The sequence below is a fragment of the Saccharomyces paradoxus genome, chromosome VI, assembly GCF_002079055.1.
Source record: "Saccharomyces paradoxus chromosome VI, complete sequence".
Lineage (NCBI taxonomy): Eukaryota > Fungi > Ascomycota > Saccharomycetes > Saccharomycetales > Saccharomycetaceae > Saccharomyces > Saccharomyces paradoxus.
In genome coordinates, this window is record NC_047492.1 from 207,823 (window position 1) to 230,259 (window position 22,437).

Genomic DNA, 22,437 nt, shown 5'->3' on the forward strand with positions numbered 1-22,437 from the left:
TATGTGTCGCTATTTCAGACCTTAGCAATTTCTTTCGAAGGGCTGGCATGAATGAAAAGTCTGTATTTACCCATGTAGTGTGAAGTTATCATATATTCCTCATTATTTATGTTATCCTCTAACAATTTATGTGGTGATGTTCTATGAACACAAATGGTCATCATTACTCCGTTCAATATCACCTGATAGACAACATTTCGTTCTTTTTTTTCAGTTACAGTTCACTGTAATCTTGTAGCTTTCTAGTCATATTTACTTAGACACTCCCTTGCGCAGTCATTGTGCTGAATCTAGGAGAAACGACACAATTTCTGCCTGATCTTGCTAGAAAAAGAATACTTCGCTTATACTAGCATCAACCGGCTGGAAATATTTGCTTTGGACTATTTGACATATGTACACGATAGCGCATATGCTCTCTATTTGGGTAGCGAGTCATGAAAATGATAATGGAGCGTTCGAGATATGGCTGCGTAGGGAATGGGCTATTCATGCATCACTATTCCTTGATGCAGTTATTTAGATGCATAAATCCAAGTAGTATGTGATGACGCTAAATATGTCCTCCCGAGAATCACTTACGGTTATTGAGAGAGATAGTGTTGTGCTTTTCTATAGATGTTTTCTTGTACTGGAGCGACGTGGATAATTTTCAGCAATATTTCGATTACTCATTCTCACACAGAGTGTAAGAAATGCTTGAGAATTAAACAGTAATCACTTTTGCGGTCACAAGTAGTGTTTGCACAATATGCGTAAACACTAATCCAGAAAAAAAGGTGGTTCTCGAACGGGGAGTCAGAAAAGGGAGATACTTAGTAGAAACTGAATTAAATAGCTCTTCGCCTAGGTTCTGCAAGTGAGTCACTCGAAAGTGCGGCGATATAATGTCAAATGACCGCAAGCTGCCATTATTAAGTGAACTCTAATTACTTGGCTTTATTTTTTTTTTTCATTTTCTTGCTCGCGCTTTTCTTTATTAAGGGCTTTCTCAATTAAATGTTAATAATGCCACAAGGCATCGTTGTTCCACGTTATATAGATAACTCAGCAGTGGTCATTGCCTTCGTTCACGACCCTCCCCTATCAATCAGTTAATAATAGTGTTTCAGTAAACTTCGTGTTCTTTTCTTCTTCGGCCTGGCAATGTCTGATTCATCACCCACTATCAACTTTATTAATTTCAATCAAACCGGAACGTGTATCTCCCTTGGAACATCGAAAGGTTTTAAAATATTCAATTGTGAGCCCTTCGGAAAATTTTATTCAGAGGACAGTGGTGGCTATGCTATCGTCGAGATGCTATTCTCCACGTCGCTACTGGCTCTGGTTGGGATAGGCGATCAGCCTGCGCTTTCACCAAGGAGATTGCGTATAATAAACACGAAAAAACATTCTATTATCTGTGAGGTGACTTTCCCCACTTCTATTCTCAGTGTGAAGATGAACAAGTCTCGATTGGTGGTGCTTTTACAAGAGCAAATTTATATTTATGATATCAACACCATGAGATTATTGCATACTATAGAAACGAACCCCAACCCACGTGGCCTTATGGCTATGTCTCCTTCAGTAGCTAACAGCTATTTAGTGTATCCATCACCACCGAAAGTGATTAACTCAGAAATCAAGGCACATGCCACTACCAACAATATCACATTGTCAGTTGGTGGCAACACAGAGACTAGTTTCAAGAGAGACCAGCAAGACGCTGGTCATAATGATACTAACGACGTGGATCAGTATTCAAGCTTTACTAAGAGGGACGATACGGATCCAACAAGCAGCAACGGCGGTAACAGCAGTATAATAAAGAATGGTGACGTGATTGTATTCAACTTGGAGACATTACAACCCACTATGGTCATCGAAGCTCATAAGGGTGAGATTGCTGCAATGGCAATCAGTTTTGATGGGACGCTGATGGCTACAGCCTCTGATAAAGGTACTATAATCAGGGTGTTTGACATTGAAACGGGTGATAAGATCTACCAATTCAGGAGAGGGACGTACGCGACAAGAATTTACTCCATATCATTCAGCAAAGATAGTCAGTACTTGGCGGTTACGGGCTCTTCCAAAACTGTGCATATCTTCAAATTAGGGCATTCCATGAGCAACAATAGATTAGACAGCGATGATAGTAATATGGAGGAAGCTGCAGCCGATGATTCATCACTGGATACCAATAGTATCGATGCGTTGAGTGACGAGGAAAACTCGATAAGACTCGCAAGAGAACCGTATGTGGATGCGTCAAGAAAAACAATGGGCAGGATGATACGTTACTCTTCTCAAAAGTTATCCCGAAGGGCTGCGAGAACATTGGGACAGATCTTCCCCATCAAAGTTACCTCGCTACTGGAATCCTCGCGCCATTTTGCGTCTTTAAAACTTCCCATTGAAACAAATTCTCATGTGATGACCATATCAAGTATAGGCTCTCCTATAGATATAGACACATCCGAGTATCCGGAACTCTTTGAAACAGGTAGTTCCGCAGGTACAGAGTCCTACCATGAACCTATTATGAAGATGGTCCCCATCAGAGTAGTTTCCTCGGACGGATACCTTTACAACTTTGTCATGGACCCGGAGAGGGGCGGCGATTGCTTAATACTATCACAATATTCCATTTTGATGGATTGATCACGGAAGCGTCTCGCGCTACCTTTCGTACGTAACAAACGCATACACAATATAGTTTATATAAACTCCCGCGTATAATCTATCCTCTTGCATAATTTCCGTCACCATTATCTTGTTGCGGTGTTTTTATTTAAAACAATAGAACTCGCCTAAAGGGGAAATTCTCGATATAAAAATTGAAAAAAATGGCTTTCATGGCTCGAGTATTTGTTTGTCGAAAAAGGATCACTGGAGTGACGTTACTACGTTACGAAGCCTCCCTTCCGGCTTAGCCTTGTTGATTACGAATTTGGGTTATATGGTATTCTGATTCCTCGGAACAGTTAACTTCACGCGGGTAAATCATTTATGATGCGGTATATTCTCTATACGGCTAATAGGTGGACCAGGGTGTCTTAAAGTGCGTATAAACCCTTTTGCTATTTTCGTTTATATAATTGGACTTGCTAAAGAGGACATATCTATTGTTGCCACATACACGCAGCCCTCTTGGCAGAATTAAAATATAAAAAGTTCAACATGGGCTTCAGTAATAGTAAATCAACTAAAAAGCCTTTGCTTTTTGATATCAGGCTTAAAAATGTTGATAACGATGTAATACTACTCAAAGGCCCCCCACACGAGGCTCCCTCAGTGCTTTTGTCTGGTTGTATGGTGTTATCTATCAATGAACCCATGCAAGTCAAAAGCATATCACTGAGACTTTACGGAAAGATACAAATAGACGTGCCATTAGAAAGACCTCAGAACGCTAGTTCTTCGTCGTTGTCTTCATCGCCGCCAAAGATCAGAAAGTACAACAAAGTTTTTTATAGTCACGCATGGGATAATGTTAACCTAAAGGAATATCTTAGTGGTTTAAGAGGGCAATCTGGTCTCGCAGGCAGTAGCTCATCAAGTAATATCATAGGAACCCGTCAAAGAGCTCAATCCACAAGTTCCTTGAAGTCTTTAAAGGGATCCTCCACACCACACTCATGTACTCTAGATAAGGGCAACTACGAATTTCCCTTTAGTGCCATTTTGCCTGGCTCGTTACCAGAGAGCGTAGAATCTTTACCAAATTGCTTCGTGACATATAGCATGGAATCTGTCATTGAACGCAGCAAAAGCTATAGTGATTTGATCTGTAGAAAAAACATTAGAGTTCTGAGGACTATTTCACCAGCTGCAGTGGAGTTATCAGAAACTGTTTGTGTAGATAACTCATGGCCCAACAAAGTGGATTATTCTATTTCAGTACCCAACAAAGCCGTAGCTATTGGTTCAGCCACCCCTATTAATATTTCTATTGTACCTCTTTCGAAAGGTTTGAAATTAGGCTCGATCAAAGTCGTACTATTTGAAAATTATCAATACTGTGATCCTTTTCCTCCGGTAATCTCTGAAAATAGGCAAGTGACAGAACTAACTCTTGAGAACCCCCTGAACGAGTCATCTGAAGAATTTGGTGGTAGTGATTGCTATGTAAATAACCCTTTTTTTCAGCCTGATCATTCGTTTCAAGACAAATGGGAGATTGACACCATCCTGCAAATCCCGAACAGTTTATCAAATTGTGTTCAAGATTGCGACGTCCGCTCCAACATTAAGGTTCGCCATAAGCTCAAATTTTTCATCATACTAATTAACACAGACGGTCATAAATCTGAGTTGAGAGCGTCTTTACCGATTCAACTTTTTATTTCGCCATTTGTGGCACTTTCAATCAAACCATTGTCATCTTCTAATCTATATTCACTTTTTAGCACCACTAACCAAAAAGATGAAAACTCATCACAAGAAGAGGAAGAAGAATATCTGTTTTCTAGATCAGCATCTGTCACAGGGTTGGAATTATTGGCGGATATGCGTAACGGTGCTGTTCCTACGATTTCTGACTTAATGACACCTCCAAATTACGAAATGCATGTATATGATCGCCTTTATAGCGGTTCTTTCAACCCCACGCCTGCTGAAACGTCTGGAATCTGTACCCCTTTGGGAAGCGAATGTTCGGCTACTGAGGATCAGCAACAGGATTTAGAAGATTTGCGTATACGGTTAACAAAAATTAGAAACCAACATGACAATCTAGGGCTACCGGCATCTGCCTCGTCTGCCGCCGTTTCCAGATCGCTGTCCCCATTACTAAACGTTCCGGGACAAGAGGATGGGATAGAGAGAAGCTCATCTCAGAGTGCTCTTGGTCCTAACAACAGTTCATTGCCGGGAGTACACAATAACGTATCACCTGTTTTGCTTTCCAGGTCACCAGCCCCAAGCGTGTCAGTACATGAAATATTACCAGTACCTTCGGGCTTAAATTATCCGGAGACCCAAAACTTGAACAAGGTTCCATCGTATGGTAAGGCAATGAAATATGACATCATTGGTGAAGACCTTCCTCCTTCCTACCCTTGTGCAATACAAAATGTGCAACCAAGAAAACCCAGCAGAGTACATTCTAGGAACTCTTCGGCAACATTGTCATCTTCCATACCAAATAGCTTCCATTCCTCTAGTTTTATGAGTAACACTGCTTCCCCTATCTCGATAATTAATGGCTCTAGAAGTAGTTCTAGTGGTGTGTCTCTTAACACACTTAGTGAATTAACTTCAAAAACTTCAAATAATCCATCCAGTAATAGTCTCAAAAGGTCACCCACAAGACGGAGGGCTAGTTCTTTAGCCGGATTTATGGGGGGGTTTCTATCAAAGGGTAGCAAACGATAGTCGCCAATATTTTTTCGACTAGTGCATTAAAACTTGTATAATTTCATATAGAAAGCGACGTATATAGCATTTACGCACTCAAATAGGCGTCAAAAAGAAAAATGGATAAGTGCAATGTTTGAAGAGATACTTTGGTTGTTCTGGTATCGTAACGTAAATGATCTACAGGAAAAATAATTAAATCTTAAAGCCAACTTTTCTTCTATGACGTGGAGAAAAACTATCAATTGAACATGCTTAAAAGGTGGTGATATAAACGCTATATTCAATAAACTACATTATACTGTTTCAAGTATTGTCTTGTTTATATTTAGTTATGTCGGACAGAAGTTTTTAAATAATTAAGGCCTTTATAGCGAAAAAAAAAACCAAGCGTAAGGCAAACAACGCAAAGGTTATAAACGTGTTTTAAAAAAAAAGTTTGAGACCTGCATATTATTTGACCTAGCGGGAACAAGAAAATGTAGTCTTAAACTTCACCTTTAGCGTTCTTTTTCCTTGCTCTAATTCTATGGACTGCGACACAATAGTTGTTTTTGTGTCGTACCGAAGAAAAAACCTTGGCGCAGAAAGTAAAAATATTACACTTTTAGCGTTCATTTTACCTGAAGTTATGACAAAAATTTCAGTTCATAGTATAACTTAGATACTGTTCATAAGGAAAAGCAATCCAAAAAATAATCAAAATTAATTATTTTGTAATTGAACGAACCAATAATAACAAGAGGATAAGAATCAAAAAAAAACTTCAAGCTATAAGAGGAAATGTATTCTATTTCAAACAAAAAACCTTCCATACTCAGTATGGTTCCCCTGAATATTCTAAAAAATCAGGATTTGAAAGTAAAAAAAGAACAAGAGAAGAAAATATCATTCAATCCTGTAGTTACTCCTATTAGGCCAGACGACTACCATGAAAAATCATCCAGATCTTCAAGTTCGAGCCATTCTGATTCACCTGAATTTTTGAGAATCAATAACAATAAATCTTGTCACAAAAATGGAAAGTTGAAGGTTTTTGAAAGTAAAAAACTGGTTCCGTTATTTATTGGCGATCTTCATGAATCAGTTACTGAGGAAACTCTAAAAGGGATCTTCAAAAAATATCCCTCTTTTGTCTCTGCCAAAGTTTGCCTTGATTCGGTGACAAAGAAATCATTAGGTCATGGTTATTTAAATTTTGAAGATAAAGAAGAAGCTGAAAAAGCCATGGAAGAATTGAATTACACTGAGGTCAATGGTAAAGAAATTAGGATCATGCCATCACTGAGGAATACAACGTTTAGGAAGAATTTTGGCACCAATGTGTTTTTCTCAAATTTGCCCTTGAATAATCCATTATTAACAACAAGAGTGTTCTATGATACGTTTTCCAGATACGGCAAAATTCTATCATGTAAATTAGACTCAAGGAAAGATATAGGATTTGTATATTTTGAAGACGACAAAACTGCAAGAAATGTGATCAAAATGTATAATAATACCAGTTTTTTTGGTAAAAAAATTCTATGTGGAATACATTTTGATAAAGAGGTTAGAAGTGTTCCAAATTTTGAAACACAAAAATCACGATTAGATGCGGAAACAATTATTGAAAAAGAGCAATCTTTGAATGAGAAACATTCAAAGGGGAATGATAAGGAATCTAAGAATATTCACTCCTCATCTCAAAATTCTGTCTTCATTAAAAACCTGCCAACAATAACTACAAGAGATGATATTTTAAATTTTTTCAGTGAAGTGGGCCCGATCAAGTCAATTTACCTATCCAATGCCACTAAAGTTAAATATCTTTGGGCATTTGTTACATATAAAAATAATAATGACTCAGAAAAGGCAATCAAGCGCTACAACAATTTTTATTTCAGAGGCAAAAAGCTTTTAGTAACCAGGGCACAGGACAAGGAAGAAAGGGCCAAATTTATAGAATCTCAAAAAATATCTACACTTTTTCTCGAAAATTTAAGTGCTGTCTGCAATAAGGAATTCCTTAAATACTTATGTCACCAAGAGAATATTAGACCGTTCAAGATTCAGATAGATGGGTACAACGAAAATTCCTCCGCTTATTCTGGATTCATCAAATTCAGGAATTTTGAAGACGCTACGAGAATATTTAACTTTTTGAATAACCGTTTAGTGGGAGGAAGTATCGTCATGACATCTTGGGAAAGACAGAATAATGCACCAAAATACCATGACGGTTATGGAATGCGTAATACACACACCTCATCTCACCCACAAATTACCCCGTATTACCACTACTCACATACAAATAGTTTGAACTCCCCACACATAAGAGCTCCTTCGTCAATGAATAGCAGTACAAGGTCACTAATAAAGAATAAAAATTTCAATAAGAAAGTTTTGGAAACATTCGAAAAGCAGGTAAGAAGAGGTATAGATTTCATGAGATTTCCAAGTGCTACCAGAGATGAAAATGTGCATGGAATTGCTGAATATATATTTGACACTTATTGGAATCGTGATGTATTAGTCTTGGATAAATTTTTATCGTTGTTAAATAGTAGTCCATATCACGAAGGTGTATTGCAAAAACAAATCGAAGAGGCCGCGAGCTCGTTAGGGTTTAAAAGATGAATGTCTCTTCGTTTATTTAGCTAAAATTTTCTTTATTTTTTTTTATTTACACTAATTTAATTTTTTTTTGTTATGTTTTAGGTATTATTAAAAATTATTATTATGGAGAAAATTCTTAGAAAGATAGGCAGAGGAATATTGTCTGCTATGTGAAATGTATTTAGGCTGGATTGCTAAGGCCGTAAAGCGAAAAATATAAGTTACAAATATACTAACGTTTCTCGTATTCTTCACTCTTCTTCGGCTTGCTTAGACTAGTTCAACGTAATTTGCTGGGAATATACCTTCTCTACCATTAACTCTCCCGGTCCACCAGTCATTTTGAGAATCTGATTTTTTCAAAATTGTGATCACATCACCCTTTCTGAATGGTAAATCTCCGGACTCTTCTCCTGCAAAACTATACAATGCCACGGCTTTTGGAGAGGACGTGGATGGAGATGTTGGAGCAGTAAATCTGCCCTGACTAGTTTGCGGCGTTGAAGCAGACGAGATCCTAGATTTAGAAAATCTGTTGGACAAGTCATCGACTTCACGGTCTTTCGTCCTGTCCCTTCCATTGCCACGTCTATAGCCGGATTCATAATCATCATCATAATCATCGTACTCATCATCGGCCCAACGTGAATTTCTTGAAGGATGAGTCCTTGATTGGGCAGTACCTGATCTTCTGTGGCTGGCATAATAGCTTGAAGCTCCAGATGGGTCATCAAGTTTACCGCCACTACCGCCACTGGTAGTAGGGCCCAGTCTTGAACTCCTTGAATATCCATTACCATAATCATCATCGTCATCATCATCATCGAAAGTATAACGAGAACCACTCTGGGCTCTTCTTCTTGTTGATCTTGTATTAGGTCTAGTAGAGGAGGCGTCTGTGGAACTGAATGAACTAGGAATATCATTATAGTAATCATCGTTGTCATAGTAATCATCTTCGTCGTCATCGAAACTACCACGGCCACTATTGGAGGGTCTATAATTAAATGCCCTGGACTCTAAAACACGGAACAATGGATCAACAGCTGGAGGCGGTCTTATCCTACCGGACAAAATCATTTTTGCAGTACAATTGTCACCATAAAACTTCCTGTTAGCCTCTCTTCTTTCTATAATGGCCGAACCTTCCACAGAAACACCTGCAAATAGACCTTTACTCTTGGAATAGGCAAAAACCGCTGCCACACCGCCGGCAGAGGCTGATGCAGCAGCTTCTGCACTTCTACCAAGAGGCCCAGCAGAAACAGAAACGTTACCACCCAAAGTGATGGTCCCGAATTCAGAGAACGATTTAACGGCATCCTGAGTATTTAAAATGAAAACGAAATCAGTCAATTCTATCCCGACCATCCCACCAGCACCAGCACCTGCCATGGCAATGGCAGATGGAGCTGACCATGTGCCATCCTTCAATCTCGCGACAATCACACCAGAACCAGCTCTACCGGAAAATAGAAAACCAGCTTTCAGGATCGTTATGATAGCCAACCCTTTAGCTCTTTTCAAAACATCTGGAGGAATGACCTGATCCGCACCAAAAACTTGGTTTGGTTTGACAAAACTAGCCAAAATTTTCGCGGCTTTTCTTTATTGATTGTTAATTACAAGTTAGTAAATAATGAACAAATTAAGGGAGGTTTTTTCTATGGGGTTCCCAGTCAAACCCGTATAAAACATACTTTGTCTCACTTTTTAAGTTCCTAGGAATAGGATTGTTGATACCCATTGCGTGTGATACACCTTTGCTTTTGGTTTATTTGCCACCCGTGGTCCAAAGCCGTTCTAGATTTCTTCGATAGTTTATACTCTTTCATGTTGAACTTCAAGATGCGGCCGAGTCGGCGAGCAAACAGGGTGCTGCTACTATACGAACAAAGAAAGACAATTTGGGCACCCAATATAACGGTGCCATCAATTCAATTAGTTCAGTGTGAAATTTTTTCTCGGAGAGGTCATCCACCTCTACAGAACTGTACATGAGTTTATATGAAAGTTTTTTTACATATGTTTCGGTTCAAGATAATCAGATTAGATATTGGCCCAAAAGGGATCATTAACGAATTGCGAAATCGGTAATCTCCTTATAGATAGCCCATTCTGCGGTGGTTGGCGCTCTTCAAGGTAACATATGTATTCTAACTGTAGCACATCTACTATGTATTTCTTTACCTTGGCGTAACACACGCCCACCTGCGCCACGCCGTGTGCGTCATCACTTAGAACAAACCTAGATCCGCAATGCTTCTTAACCAGATTACACAAGGTCTTGCTGGGGTACGGCTCCTTGAGGCCCTTTCTTAATGCGGACGTATTGATTTCAATTGCGCCCCCATAAGAGTCTACAAACTGTAAATTTCTTACGACTGCATCGTATATTTCGGGCCATTCACTGATGATATCCAGTGAAGCTACAGGAACTCCAGTTTCTTCATCACATTGGCCCGATTTCTGATTTACCAGCATGTCATCGGGCAGAAACAATTTGTAAAGGTCGAAGTGGCCAACGACCAATGGTTTAATATTGGCCAGCATTTCGTACTGTGATTGGAAGTAAGATAGTAAAAAATCTTTCAAATTATCATTGAAAGAATGTAATGAACCGTACCATTGTTTTTGGTCGAAATCAATGGGGATCCCGTTGACGTGATGGACCGAGCCCACACAAAACTTCAAAATACCACTATTCTCCTTCATGATTCTCTTCGCATATTCTATATGAGCCATGTCACAGCTTTCGATCTCCATACCTATAATGAATTTAGTCCGAACATCAGGTTTGTCAGCATAACGAGCCTTGATCTCTTGCGCATGACTCATGAAATTTTTGAAGGATGTTTCTAGCTTGGCTATGACTTCTTCAGAATTCTTACCCAATGCCTGTTCTTCGGGGTATATGAACTTGGACTCAATTCTTGGTATGTGCTCTGTCAAACAGTACGTGTGAAAGTTAAGATTGATCACTTGATCGATCACGGAATTCAAAGGGTCCGTACCGTGGGCACTATAGTCGCCGGAATGTGAATGGTGTGAGTGCATGACCTCGGGACTTTTTGCTCAACTGTATGTATAGCAGTGCCTGTGAACGTTTGTAAGATACACCACAATGTGTTTTAAAATGAAAAGATGGCAAGGAATGGAATACGTACGTATACATGCTAAAATCACTTGAGCTGATATGGGTTATCTTTGTATATTCTATTTTGACAAAAAAAATCGAAAAAATAAATGGACGAGTCCGGAATCGAACCGGAGACCTCTCCCATGCTAAGGGAGCGCGCTACCGACTACGCCACACGCCCATGTGCTTCTTGACTTGTTGCATCTCAAAATGAGATATCTCAGCATTACTAGATTTATCAACCTAGACATAAAACATGTATGAAACACGTACGAAACAATAGTTCCAAAACAGACAAGATTGAGTATACTAGGCAACCTACTTGCCTAAGATGAACCAAACCAACCAAACGTATAAAGTTGGAACGAGTAGGAACTAATAGTAACATGAGTTGCTAGAGTAACTATCTAAATGCTTACATCGTATACTAATGCACACCTCGCATACGTTCAAGAGTGAATGTGCTATTGCAGAAGGAAATGTTAAACGAGAAATTCAGACAGTACTGAAGCTGAGTTAAAGATCTACTAGTTGAACATGATATGGTAGTTATATGTATGAGGAATATGAGTCGTCACATCAATGTATGATAAATACCGGAACTACTATTATGTTGGTCATAACTAATAATCAACCAATCGGCGTGTGTATTATACCTCTCTTATATAGGTATAAAAAGATCCATATTTGATCTTCATTAATACTATCCCTTTTTACCTCTAATTATCAACAACTCCTATTTGTGGATTCCAAGATCCTCGAGGAGAACTTCTAGTATATTCTGTATACCTATATTATAGCCTTTAGTAACAATGGAATCCCAACAATTATCCGATTATTCGCCTAGTTCTCAAATAACAACCTTTATCGTTCATTGAATAATAATCAATTAGCAGATACGGAGTTATGATGCCAGTAGAACCATATGAATATCGTCGTCAACTCCATCGAAGTTGAAACACACGGGTTGCTAAAGATAAAGAGTAGTGCGTGAATAATTTTATCATATTCTGTAGAATTATTGGTTCCCAAGATTTCCGAGGAGAACCTTTAGTGTATTCTATATATCTATGATATTATCTTTACCAAAGATGGAGTCCGAAGATATAACCGATCAATCAAGAGACAAAGTTATAAGTTACGTTCAGGTCTATCCCAAAAGCTTTGAAGAATAGATGGCCCCTACGGGACTTTTTTGTATTTGAACAGGCCCTTTCCAAAGTTTCTTTACAGATTTCTTGGCAGTTTTCTTTGTCTTCGTTCCTGCCTGACCATAACTCCATCGGCAAATTATTCGAACTCGTACCATCCGATGAGCTACCCAACTTGCGCTGCGTTAGGTAATTCTTGTTAGGGCATTTACTGTTTCTTGTGATATTGTAGTAATTGTTAATGTACGATTCGAGCAAGTGGATTGCAACCGGTGGTTCCAGATCGGTAAAATTAAAAATCCTCATTGGCCCGTCAGGCCCATTCCAGGGAATAGAAAGCAGTGCAGTTGCAAAATGTCCATCGTTACTGTTTCCGTTACTGCTGCTGTGCATTGATGGCAGTAAAGCACCATATGAATTATTGGCATGGACTGCGCTCACTGTCACAGCTAATAAGATTGTGGTGATTGCTATTGCGTAAGGCGTCATCATGTTTTCGTAATTTGATACTTCTAATTTAGCGCCAGCATTGAGCTTCTTACTTTCAAGTCTAATGAAGCCATTATCCTAGTATAGAGTCCAAGCTGCACCTAAAATATACAACGGTTGAAAACAACACGTATAATTTACGGGAAAAGGCAACACGTATACCCCAGAAGAAGCATCTTTGCTTTTGTTCTGCCGCGCAGATTATGTAAAATGGCGCATACCATCACGTTAATTTCATATATATGCAGAAGTTTCTTTTAATACAGCCCACATTGCACTGTTAACTTGCTATGCCTAACATATAGCCATTACGTGGCTAACCTATCTGCCCAAACTACTTATGTATACGTGTTCAAAACGTTTTGTATAACGAACCGACCCAAATGTTTTTTGAACCGCTTCACGGTAATCTGTCGAAAGTGGAATCTGATTTCAGTTTCATTGCTGATATGTCCAAATCTCTTGCTGCGTTGGTTACTTCTTTAAGGTCAAGTAGAATCATTTTTCATCACTATGAAATTTCGGCATGACGCGTAATAGAAAGAAAAAGATTTCGCGTATTGAAACTAGCCATAATATGAAGGATATCCCATCTACAATAAACTTCGAAATACATTCACCAGGATTCGTAGGGTGTTAATTACAACGCAGAATGAGAGCAAGGAAATCGCAAAGAAAAACGGGCAGCAAAACGAATCTTATCCAGTCTAAATTGCAAGTCAATGGTGGCTCGAAATCGAATAAACTGGTCAAGTGTGATAAATGTGAGATGTCATATTCCTCCACGTCAATAGAAGATCGCGCCATCCACGAGAAATACCACACTTTACAACTGCATGGACGTAAATGGTCGCCGAATTGGGGTTCTATAATATACACGGAACGGAACCATTCAAGGACGGTGCATCAATCAAGATCAACAGGGACAATAACGCCATTGAATTCCTCGCCTTTGAAAAAAGGTAGTCCGTCTATCACCCACCAGGAGGAAAAGATTGTGTGTGTGAGACCAGATAAATCAAACGGTGAAGTCCGAGCCATGATGGAGATAATGACGCTAGTGAACAATGAGCTGAATGCCCCACATGATGAAAATGATATTTGGAACAGCACCACAGAAGAGAAAGGCAAGGCCTTTGTGTACATAAGGAATGACAGGGCGATTGGGATAATAATTATAGAGAGCCTGTATGGAGGTAACGGTAATGTATCTGATCGTGGACGTTGGATGGTCTATGATTCTAGAAGATTGGTACAGAACGTGTACCCTGATTTCAAGATCGGCATATCGAGAATTTGGGTATGTAAGACAGCAAGGAACTTGGGTATCGCGACGAAATTGATTGATATTGCGAGAGAAAATATTGTTTATGGTGAAATTATTCCTAGGTGCCAGATAGCATGGTCGCAACCCACTGACAGCGGCGGAAAACTGGCTAGCAAATACAACGGCATTATGCATAAATCGGGCAAGCTGCTATTGCCTGTATATATATGACTCTTTTGAAAAGACAATGAGAAGGGACGCTGAAAAAAAATGACCTAGAATCATTTAAGGTTACTATTAGTAGGTTTTTTTATTATATTATATATAAAATGAAATAAATTACTTCTTAATGGAGCCACTTATTTTTCTTATACCACCCGCGGCGCTCGTAGTCCTTCTCCCTGACGTTACTCTCCTATTCTTGGGCAATAGTTGTCTTAGTATGGTATCATCCGCGGCATTGTTGATGTTGCTCATTGCACTGGTTTCGTTGTCTTCCATTCGGGACGATGAGGCAGACGAAATATCATTTCTCTTGCGCAAGGCTTTGGGATAATGGTTACTTATGCTATTGGTATCCTGCATGGATTCGTCATCCGAGTTGTTGCTTTCTATTACTACTTTCCTGTTTGCATGAGAAGTTGGATTATGATTATTGTTGATATCTTCTATGGTATTAGAACCATTTTGGCCCTTTCTCGGCTGACCAGGCGAAGTCTGTGGAACGGCTGAGCTTTTGAATGAATTACTTCCATTATTTGCCGTAGAAGGTTGGCTGGAATTCCTAACACTAGGAGCTCCACGACCGTTAGATGGCGGCGTCATTGTTAAATCTCTCAAGTCACCTTCGATGTTATTTTGCGTGACCCTTTTGTCATCTTTAAGTTTCTTTTTTTGTAAGCGATATTCTTCTAGACTGATCAAGGGATATAATCCGCCAATGGCCTCACTAGGCTTCAAAGAAATTCTGGTTGTGTACTTCCATTCTCTAAAATCGTTCTGGTGTAAATATAACCAATGCTGTTGAGGACCAACTACCATTCCCGGCCTTATAAACCTTAAAAAGCCAATACACTCATTGGCGGTAAATCCATACGTGTATATTAAGTGAGCACCAATTAAACAACCGGTTCTACCTAACCCAGCCTTACAGTGCACAGCAATCTTTCCCCCCCTTTTGATTATCGTTTCAGCGGCACCAACAAAGTTTTTAACAATGGAGAGATCTGGACATGTACCATCTTCGAAGATCAAATCCAAATGTTGAATGCCAATGTCTTCAAAATGCTTTTTATTGTATAAATGAGAATTCAATCTTACCACTAATTGAACGTTGTTATTAGCGAAAAAATTAAGAACAGATCTAAACGGTTGGTTCAAATGTGAAGACTTGGTTGCAAGATGGCCCTTTGGGTGGTCCTCTTGTGGTGACGCAAATGCAATAAAATCCGGCGTGAGCACATTAAAGTCTCCAAACTCGACGTGTTCATATTTCTCGTAACTCTCCAAATTGAAGGAATGCAAATCAATAAGGCCTTTTTCCTTGGCCCTCCAAACACCGTAAACCACGTCTTGAATAGTAATTTCGAAATCTGCATTAGAATAGCCGGCATCTCTAAATGGCATGAAGGGCGGATCTACTTGAGCCAACGGCTGAAGCACTTGATGCGGAGTCCATGCCTGGACAAGTATCATATAGCAGCAAAGCATACATGCGGCGTTAGCACGCTGTCTTGTCGATGCAGATGAATAGAATACAACCGCTTTATTGGCGTTTTCTGGGTCATTCAAGATTTCGTGGAAAATAACGGCAAAACGATATAGATGTCCAATGTTCATGGGACCGAAATCCAAGTGGAAACTGTTGTAAAAAATCGCGTCCTCCACAGTAAAGAACACCAGCTCATCAGTATCTTCTGGCGTGTAATCATACGCACCGAGATATACTCTGCCTCGCAGAAACTCGATCGTGTTGTCGAGGTACACACTCCTGCGCATCTCTTTTTTTTTATAAGCGTACGTTGTGGTCCCAGCCTCTGTGCAATTGTTTCGTATTATACCTCGAACAAGCCGGAAATATCTGGTTCATTATTGCTTTAATTTCAATTTGTTTACCTTTGATCCAAATGAAGAAAAAACTTATGGTGCTAAAAGCACATTCCCGTTCAAAGTGATACTCTTTTCTTGATGACACAATGGCAATAGCCCTCCAAATGTTCCCTACCTTCTGTCGGTTGGAAAAAGAATCAATCACGACACTAGAACACATTGGTCATGTGTGACGTTCTTGCCATCTGATTTTATTAAGTAACAATATTATTTGTGTCCATGTGTGAAAACGCATTACAGAAAAACGCCGTTGTATTCTAACTACAAATATGTCAGTGAGCACAGAAAAAGACATAGATAAAGCTAGCGATCACTATAACTAACACAAACCTACCAATCAAAAGAGGTAAAACTCAATGCTCAGTCTATAAGACAAAAATGAAGTGTAAAAAATATCTCCCGGGGGCGAGTCGAACGCCCGATCTCAAGATTTCGTAGTGATAAATTACAGTCTTGCGCCTTAAACCAACTTGGCTACCGAGAGTCGTTTTTGTTGAGTATCTTGTCTACAGAGCCAAAATAATTATTAACAATTTCTAACACAGTTTTGATTTTCACACCTTTTTTTCCTAGCGGAGGGCTTATTCATCTTTTTAACACTAGCAATATAATAGTCATCAATGATTACCTATCAGTGTTGAGAAGAAATCCGCAAAATCAAAAACACACACACACACACACGTACAGAGTACACTACTGATAGACGTTCATGCACACTCCTAGACAAATGTGGGGCCGCGAGACGGATATAGCGAGGGTACTCGACGATATAGAGCACGACTTGTTTCTACCGCAACGGCTGTCGCGCGATGGTGCTGCCGGTGTTGATGATTCACATGTCCAATACGGTATAGTCAAAGACTGCTCTGTGCTCACGTGCGGCTGCTGCGTATCTGAATCGCTTTTCCATGAATTATGTAGAGAAACTCCTAACAAGCAAACTGCTTGTCCCATTTGTCAGCGAGAGAATGTCCAACTGCTTTCAGCTATCAAGCCACTGCGTGATCTGGCTCGTCAAATTAAGTTCTTCAGAAGTATTACTGGACAGACCGAAAGCGAGAGCGATGAGATCGCCGCTATAGTAAAGACTTCACCATCGTCATCATCATCGCTATCGCTGACGCCATCCCGCTCTTCCTCCATTGCGGGGCTAGTAACTGATAACAAGACACTACCTGACTCTACAGTTAAGGAGAAATCATCGTTGCTCGAACTCTTCCATATTGTGGCTTCGAAAATACATAATTCGAATACAGAGGGAAAGCTAGATCACCCACTCACCACTGGTACGTCCCGAGACCAGGAAGAGCAAACCACTAAAGAGAACTACTCAAGCAGTTTACTCGAGCCTAATTATGACGATCACACGAACTGGAAAATACTGGACAATGCCTCCAACACAAGAACAGTGCCGATAGATAACAACTCCTCTTTGATGTCTACGGACGTTACGATACCTTCCCCAGCAAACTACCAAACAAGTAGCGCGCATGACCTGGATGAAGAAAAGGAATACTTCTTTGCCAACTGTTTCCCCATGTACAGAAAAAAATTCCAGTTCAATACGCACCCCAAATTCCTAGGGACAAAATCCAAATTATTCATCAACCAAAGCATTTCTCCCGATTGCACAAAATTCGCTTTAATCACTGAGCACAAGTGGGAAATTTATTCGATTAATCCGAAGGATAACTCTCCTCAACTAATATCATGTGGCAAGTCCAGTGGAGAATACGGACCCAACTTCAACCAACTAACAGAACCATCATCATCTTCACCCTCCACTACTTCCCAAGCATCGAAAAAGAAAAAGAAAAACTGGAGCCAACGTTTTTGCAAACTTTCCAATGATTTCCTAATAATATCGGGCTCCCAAAACATCCTTAATATCCACGACATACACCAAAACGGCAAACCAATCTATACCTACGTGTCGAGGTTCCCCATCCGATGCATAGACATAGACCCCAGGTCACAGATAATAGCCTACGGCATCACTGGAAAGGATAGACATACGGGCGCGGAACAAGCATTGGTCGTGATCCAACAAATTACCACGAATAAAGTTACTTTAGAGCCCGAATTCCCCCCACCAATCACCATAACGCTTCCCTATAGAGATCCCATCAATACCATACAACTTTCGCACGACGCCAAGTATCTAACATGTTCCACCGCGCTGGAGTCGCGATTCTTGATCATCTCCTTGCAGAAAATCAACGAACCGAGACTGATAATGAAAAGCGTCCGGTCCATCGACACTTCTTTGGAGTCCGAAGGTATCACCGACACGAAACTTTTCCCAGGAAATCCAAATCTGATGTGTATCACATCCACAGCATTCAATTCATCCCCCTTAGTCATAAACACCAAAATCACTCAAATAAACGGTGTGCGCACAGTGGCACAGCCATCCATGCTTATAAGAGTAGATGAGATTGGATGCAAGATTCACAAGTGCGAAATATCGCCAAGAAACGACGCAATTGCCTTCCTCGACCGAAACGGATCAGTTTACATCATGTGTGCCCCCACCATGATGGACAACAACGAAAAAAGAAGAACAATCCTCGTTGAAACCGTGGCAAATGCCTACAGAGCTTATGAATCAGCTACTATGCGGTTTAACCTGGAAGGCAACAAGCTTTACATCCTCGACAGAAAGGGGACCTTCTTTGTGGAAGACTTTGCATATGGCTTGCCCCAATCTCGCGAGATCACCAAATGTAAGCAAATATTCCACAAGTAATGCATTCAAGTATATACATATATGTAAGATTCCGGTACAGGTATTAAAAAGAAATCATCATCATTATTCTCGATGATTATATATCACACCACGTGAACTTATAGAGGCACGTGACCAGTTGTCACCCCACAGGTGTGGCTTTTTTGATGCCGTAGAAAAGACTCACTCACGATCGTCGTAAACCCGTAGTCATCTTCGAGCAAACACTATATATATATATAAATATGCAACAGAGAGCAATAGTTCTCGAGGCCGTCACTTCTTTATCGGAAAGAATTCCTGCTTAAATGTGGTGCGCATAGTTCCTTTCAACTACTTTTCCCCGAGGTCACTCATTAAAATAACGTAATGTCGGTTGAGTTTGCTACCAATCCTTTTGGCGAAGCCAAAATTGCAACTTCACTGCCAAAGTATGGTACACCCGTAACTGCCATTTCATCTGTGCTGTTCAATAACGTGGACTCCATTTTTGCTTACAAGTCCTTTTCTCAACCTGATTTGCTACATCAAGATCTAAAAAAATGGTCTGAAAAGAGTGGTAACGAATCATGTGGTAAGACCTATTTCCAAGAGCTAGATATCAGATCTGGTGCTGGTTTGGCTCCTTTAGGATTTTCCCACGGATTGAAAAATACTACTGCGATTGTTGCCCCAGGGTTTTCGCTACCATACTTCATCAACTCTTTGAAAACCGTCCCACATAATAGTAAGTTTCTTTTGAATGTTGGTGCTTTAAACTACGACAATGCTACCGGCTCTGTCACCAACGACTACGTGACCGCATTAGATGCTGCTTCCAAGCTGAAGTATGGTGTCGTAACTCCGATTTCCACTAATGAGGTGCAAAGTGTGGCTTTACTAGCATTGGCGATTGCCACTTTCAGTAATAGTTCTGGAGCTATCAACTTATTTGATGGATTAAACTACTCAAAAACCGTCATACCGTTGGTCGAATCTGTTCCTGAAGCCTCTATCTTGGCAAAACTATCCAAAGTCATCGCACCAGATGCTGCCTTTGATGATGTTTTGGACAAGTTTAATGAATTGACCGGATTGAGACTACATAATTTCCAATATTTTGGTGCTCAGGATGCTGAAACTGTGTTTATCACTTACGGGTCTCTGGAATCCGAGTTATTCAACTCAATAATTAGTGGTAATAATTCCAAAATCGGGTTAATCAACGTCAGAGTACCATTACCTTTCAACGTGGCTAAGTTTGTCACACATGTTCCATCCACTACCAAACAAATTGTTGTTATAGGTCAAACTTTGGACGGTTCTTCGCCTTCTTTCTTGAGATCTCAAGTTTCAGCTGCCTTATTTTACCACGGTCGCACGTCAATTAATGTCTCCGAGTACATTTACCAGCCAGACTTCATTTGGTCTCCAAATGCTGTTAAATCTATTGTCTTGTCATTTATACCTGGATTCACCTACGATACCGACTCATCTTTCGGTGAAGGATTCATTTATTGGGCGTCTGATAAAAGTATTAATATTGATGTTGCCTCCAAACTTGTGAAGGCTTTGTCTTTGGAAGATGGGAAGTACGTGTCTTTAAGAACAAAGTTTGATAACTTGGCTAATGCTGGCACCTTCCAGGCTCAATTTGTTACCTCAAAGAAACAAATACCCATGTCAAACATCGATTCTACAAAATTATCAATTGTAGAAAATGCTAGTTTATTGAAGCATTTAGACGTAGCTGCTACCGTCGTGGAACAAGGCTCTATTGCGTTAGTTTCCCAAAAGGCGGTTAAAGATTTGGATTTGGATTCTGTAGAAAGTTATATCAAGAATTTGGGCATTCCTGAATCATTTCTAATTTCTATTGCTAAGAAAAACATCAAATTGTTTATCATCGATGCCGAGACCATTAATGACGAGTCGAAATTGTCATTATTTACTCAAGCTGTTTTCTGGAAATTGGTGTTTAATCTAGATGTCGCAGAATGTACCAACCGTATCTGGAAAAGCATTGATTCAGATGCCAACATTTCAGCAGCTTCAATTTCTGAATTTCTCACTGCTGCATTCAAAAATTCCATCAGAGAGGTTCCATCAGCAGTGTACACCAAATTTTCCGAAATCACCATTGAAAAGAAGGATGATGAGAAAGAGCCCGCAGCTTTACCAATTTTCGTTAATGAGACATCTTTTGTCCCAAATCAAAGTACTGTTGAAGAAATACCATTACCTGAGACGTCTGAGATCTCTGACATTGCCAAAAAGTTGTCCTTTAAGGAAGCATATGAAGTTGAAAATGAACTAAGACCTGATTTGCCTGTCAAGAACTTCGTCGTGAAAGTTAAAGAAAATAGACGTGTTACACCCGCTGATTATGATAGATATATTTTCCACATTGAATTTGATATTTCTGGTACTGGAATGACTTATGACATTGGTGAAGCCCTCGGTATTCATGCCAGAAACAATGAAACTTTAGTCAAAGAATTCCTACAATTTTATGGTCTAAATGAATTCGATATTGTCTTAGTCCCAAACAAGGACAACCATCATTTATTGGAAACAAGGACCGTTCTACAGGCGTTTGTGGAGAATTTGGATATTTTTGGGAAACCACCAAAGAGATTTTACGAGTCGTTGATTCCATATGCCACTAACGAAGATGAGAAGAAAAAGTTGGAGGATCTGGTTACTCCTGCTGGTGCAGTAGATTTGAAAAGATTTCAAGATGTGGAGTATTATACGTATGCCGATATCTTTGAATTATTTCCATCCGTTCGTCCAGCTCTTGAGGAACTCGTTACTATAATCGAGCCGTTGAAGAGAAGAGAATACTCTATCGCCTCCTCTCAGAAAGTTCATCCAAATGAAGTTCATTTGTTGATCGTCGTTGTCGATTGGGTGGATAATAAGGGCAGAAAAAGGTACGGCCAAGCTTCTAAGTATATTTCAGACCTGGCTGTCGGTTCAGAATTGGTCGTCAGCGTTAAACCATCTGTTATGAAATTACCCCCATCTCCAAAGCAACCTGTTATCATGAGTGGTTTGGGTACTGGTTTGGCTCCATTCAAGGCCATTGTTGAAGAGAAATTATGGCAAAAGCAGCAAGGTTATGAAATTGGTGAAGTTTTCCTATACCTAGGTTCAAGACACAAAAGAGAGGAATATCTATACGGTGAATTATGGGAGGCTTACAAAGATGCAGGTATTATTACGCACATCGGTGCTGCTTTCTCAAGAGACCAACCACAAAAGATTTATATCCAAGATCGTATTAAAGAGAATTTGGATGAATTAAAGACTGCAATGATTGATAATAAAGGTTCCTTTTACTTGTGTGGTCCTACCTGGCCTGTTCCAGATATTACTCAAGCTTTGCAAGAAATCCTGGCTAAAGACGCTAAAGAGAGAGGCGTTAAAGTCGACTTGGATGCCGCGATTGAAGAATTAAAGGAGACATCAAGATACATCTTAGAAGTCTACTAGTTTCTTTTTGTAACAAAGAAAAACATATATTTATTTATTAAATGTGTCTTGAACATTTCTTTTTTTTACTTTTAGTTTTCTTATATATGCAGCTTTTTATATTAGCTCCAAAAATAAAAAAATTATTAGAATA

The 22,437-nt window shown here is 39.7% G+C and overlaps 9 protein-coding genes and 2 non-coding genes across 11 annotated transcripts; 6 read left to right on the top strand and 5 right to left on the bottom strand.

The window, feature by feature from the left end:
• Window positions 1-1,146: 1,146 nt before the first annotated feature.
• Window positions 1,147-2,649, top strand: ATG18 (phosphoinositide binding protein ATG18; the record flags this gene model as incomplete). The annotated part of the gene is made up of 1 exon (XM_033910194.1): window positions 1,147-2,649. The coding sequence occupies one exon, from the start codon at window positions 1,147-1,149 to the stop codon at window positions 2,647-2,649; it is 1,503 nt and encodes a 500-aa protein (XP_033766085.1).
• A 519-nt stretch (window positions 2,650-3,168) lies between these two features.
• Window positions 3,169-5,364, top strand: ROG3 (Rog3p; the record flags this gene model as incomplete). The annotated part of the gene is made up of 1 exon (XM_033910195.1): window positions 3,169-5,364. One exon carries the CDS (start codon window positions 3,169-3,171, stop codon window positions 5,362-5,364), a length of 2,196 nt encoding a protein of 731 aa, XP_033766086.1.
• A 765-nt stretch (window positions 5,365-6,129) lies between these two features.
• PES4 (Pes4p) lies at window positions 6,130-7,965 on the top strand (the record flags this gene model as incomplete). Its single annotated transcript, XM_033910196.1, has 1 exon — window positions 6,130-7,965. The coding sequence occupies one exon, from the start codon at window positions 6,130-6,132 to the stop codon at window positions 7,963-7,965; it is 1,836 nt and encodes a 611-aa protein (XP_033766087.1).
• A 249-nt stretch (window positions 7,966-8,214) lies between these two features.
• LSB3 (Lsb3p) lies at window positions 8,215-9,691 on the bottom strand (the record flags this gene model as incomplete). Its single annotated transcript, XM_033910197.1, has 2 exons — window positions 8,215-9,550; window positions 9,645-9,691. The coding sequence occupies 2 exons, from the start codon at window positions 9,689-9,691 to the stop codon at window positions 8,215-8,217; spliced, it is 1,383 nt and encodes a 460-aa protein (XP_033766088.1).
• Window positions 9,692-9,993: 302 nt separating this feature from the next.
• HIS2 (histidinol-phosphatase) lies at window positions 9,994-11,001 on the bottom strand (the record flags this gene model as incomplete). The annotated part of the gene is made up of 1 exon (XM_033910198.1): window positions 9,994-11,001. One exon carries the CDS (start codon window positions 10,999-11,001, stop codon window positions 9,994-9,996), a length of 1,008 nt encoding a protein of 335 aa, XP_033766089.1.
• Window positions 11,002-11,191: 190 nt separating this feature from the next.
• On the bottom strand, window positions 11,192-11,264 carry SPAR_Ftrna8A. Its single transcript has one exon. It is a non-coding gene; the product is annotated as a tRNA-Ala (tRNA).
• Window positions 11,265-13,375: 2,111 nt separating this feature from the next.
• On the top strand, window positions 13,376-14,221 carry ECO1 (Eco1p; the record flags this gene model as incomplete). Its single annotated transcript, XM_033910199.1, has 1 exon — window positions 13,376-14,221. One exon carries the CDS (start codon window positions 13,376-13,378, stop codon window positions 14,219-14,221), a length of 846 nt encoding a protein of 281 aa, XP_033766090.1.
• Window positions 14,222-14,329: 108 nt separating this feature from the next.
• On the bottom strand, window positions 14,330-15,988 carry CDC14 (phosphoprotein phosphatase CDC14; the record flags this gene model as incomplete). The annotated part of the gene is made up of 1 exon (XM_033910200.1): window positions 14,330-15,988. One exon carries the CDS (start codon window positions 15,986-15,988, stop codon window positions 14,330-14,332), a length of 1,659 nt encoding a protein of 552 aa, XP_033766091.1.
• A 506-nt stretch (window positions 15,989-16,494) lies between these two features.
• Window positions 16,495-16,583, bottom strand: SPAR_Ftrna9Y. Its single transcript has one exon. It is a non-coding gene; the product is annotated as a tRNA-Tyr (tRNA).
• A 225-nt stretch (window positions 16,584-16,808) lies between these two features.
• Window positions 16,809-18,848, top strand: PTR3 (Ptr3p; the record flags this gene model as incomplete). Its single annotated transcript, XM_033910201.1, has 1 exon — window positions 16,809-18,848. One exon carries the CDS (start codon window positions 16,809-16,811, stop codon window positions 18,846-18,848), a length of 2,040 nt encoding a protein of 679 aa, XP_033766092.1.
• A 348-nt stretch (window positions 18,849-19,196) lies between these two features.
• MET10 (sulfite reductase subunit alpha) lies at window positions 19,197-22,304 on the top strand (the record flags this gene model as incomplete). The annotated part of the gene is made up of 1 exon (XM_033910202.1): window positions 19,197-22,304. One exon carries the CDS (start codon window positions 19,197-19,199, stop codon window positions 22,302-22,304), a length of 3,108 nt encoding a protein of 1,035 aa, XP_033766093.1.
• Window positions 22,305-22,437: the final 133 nt, after the last annotated feature.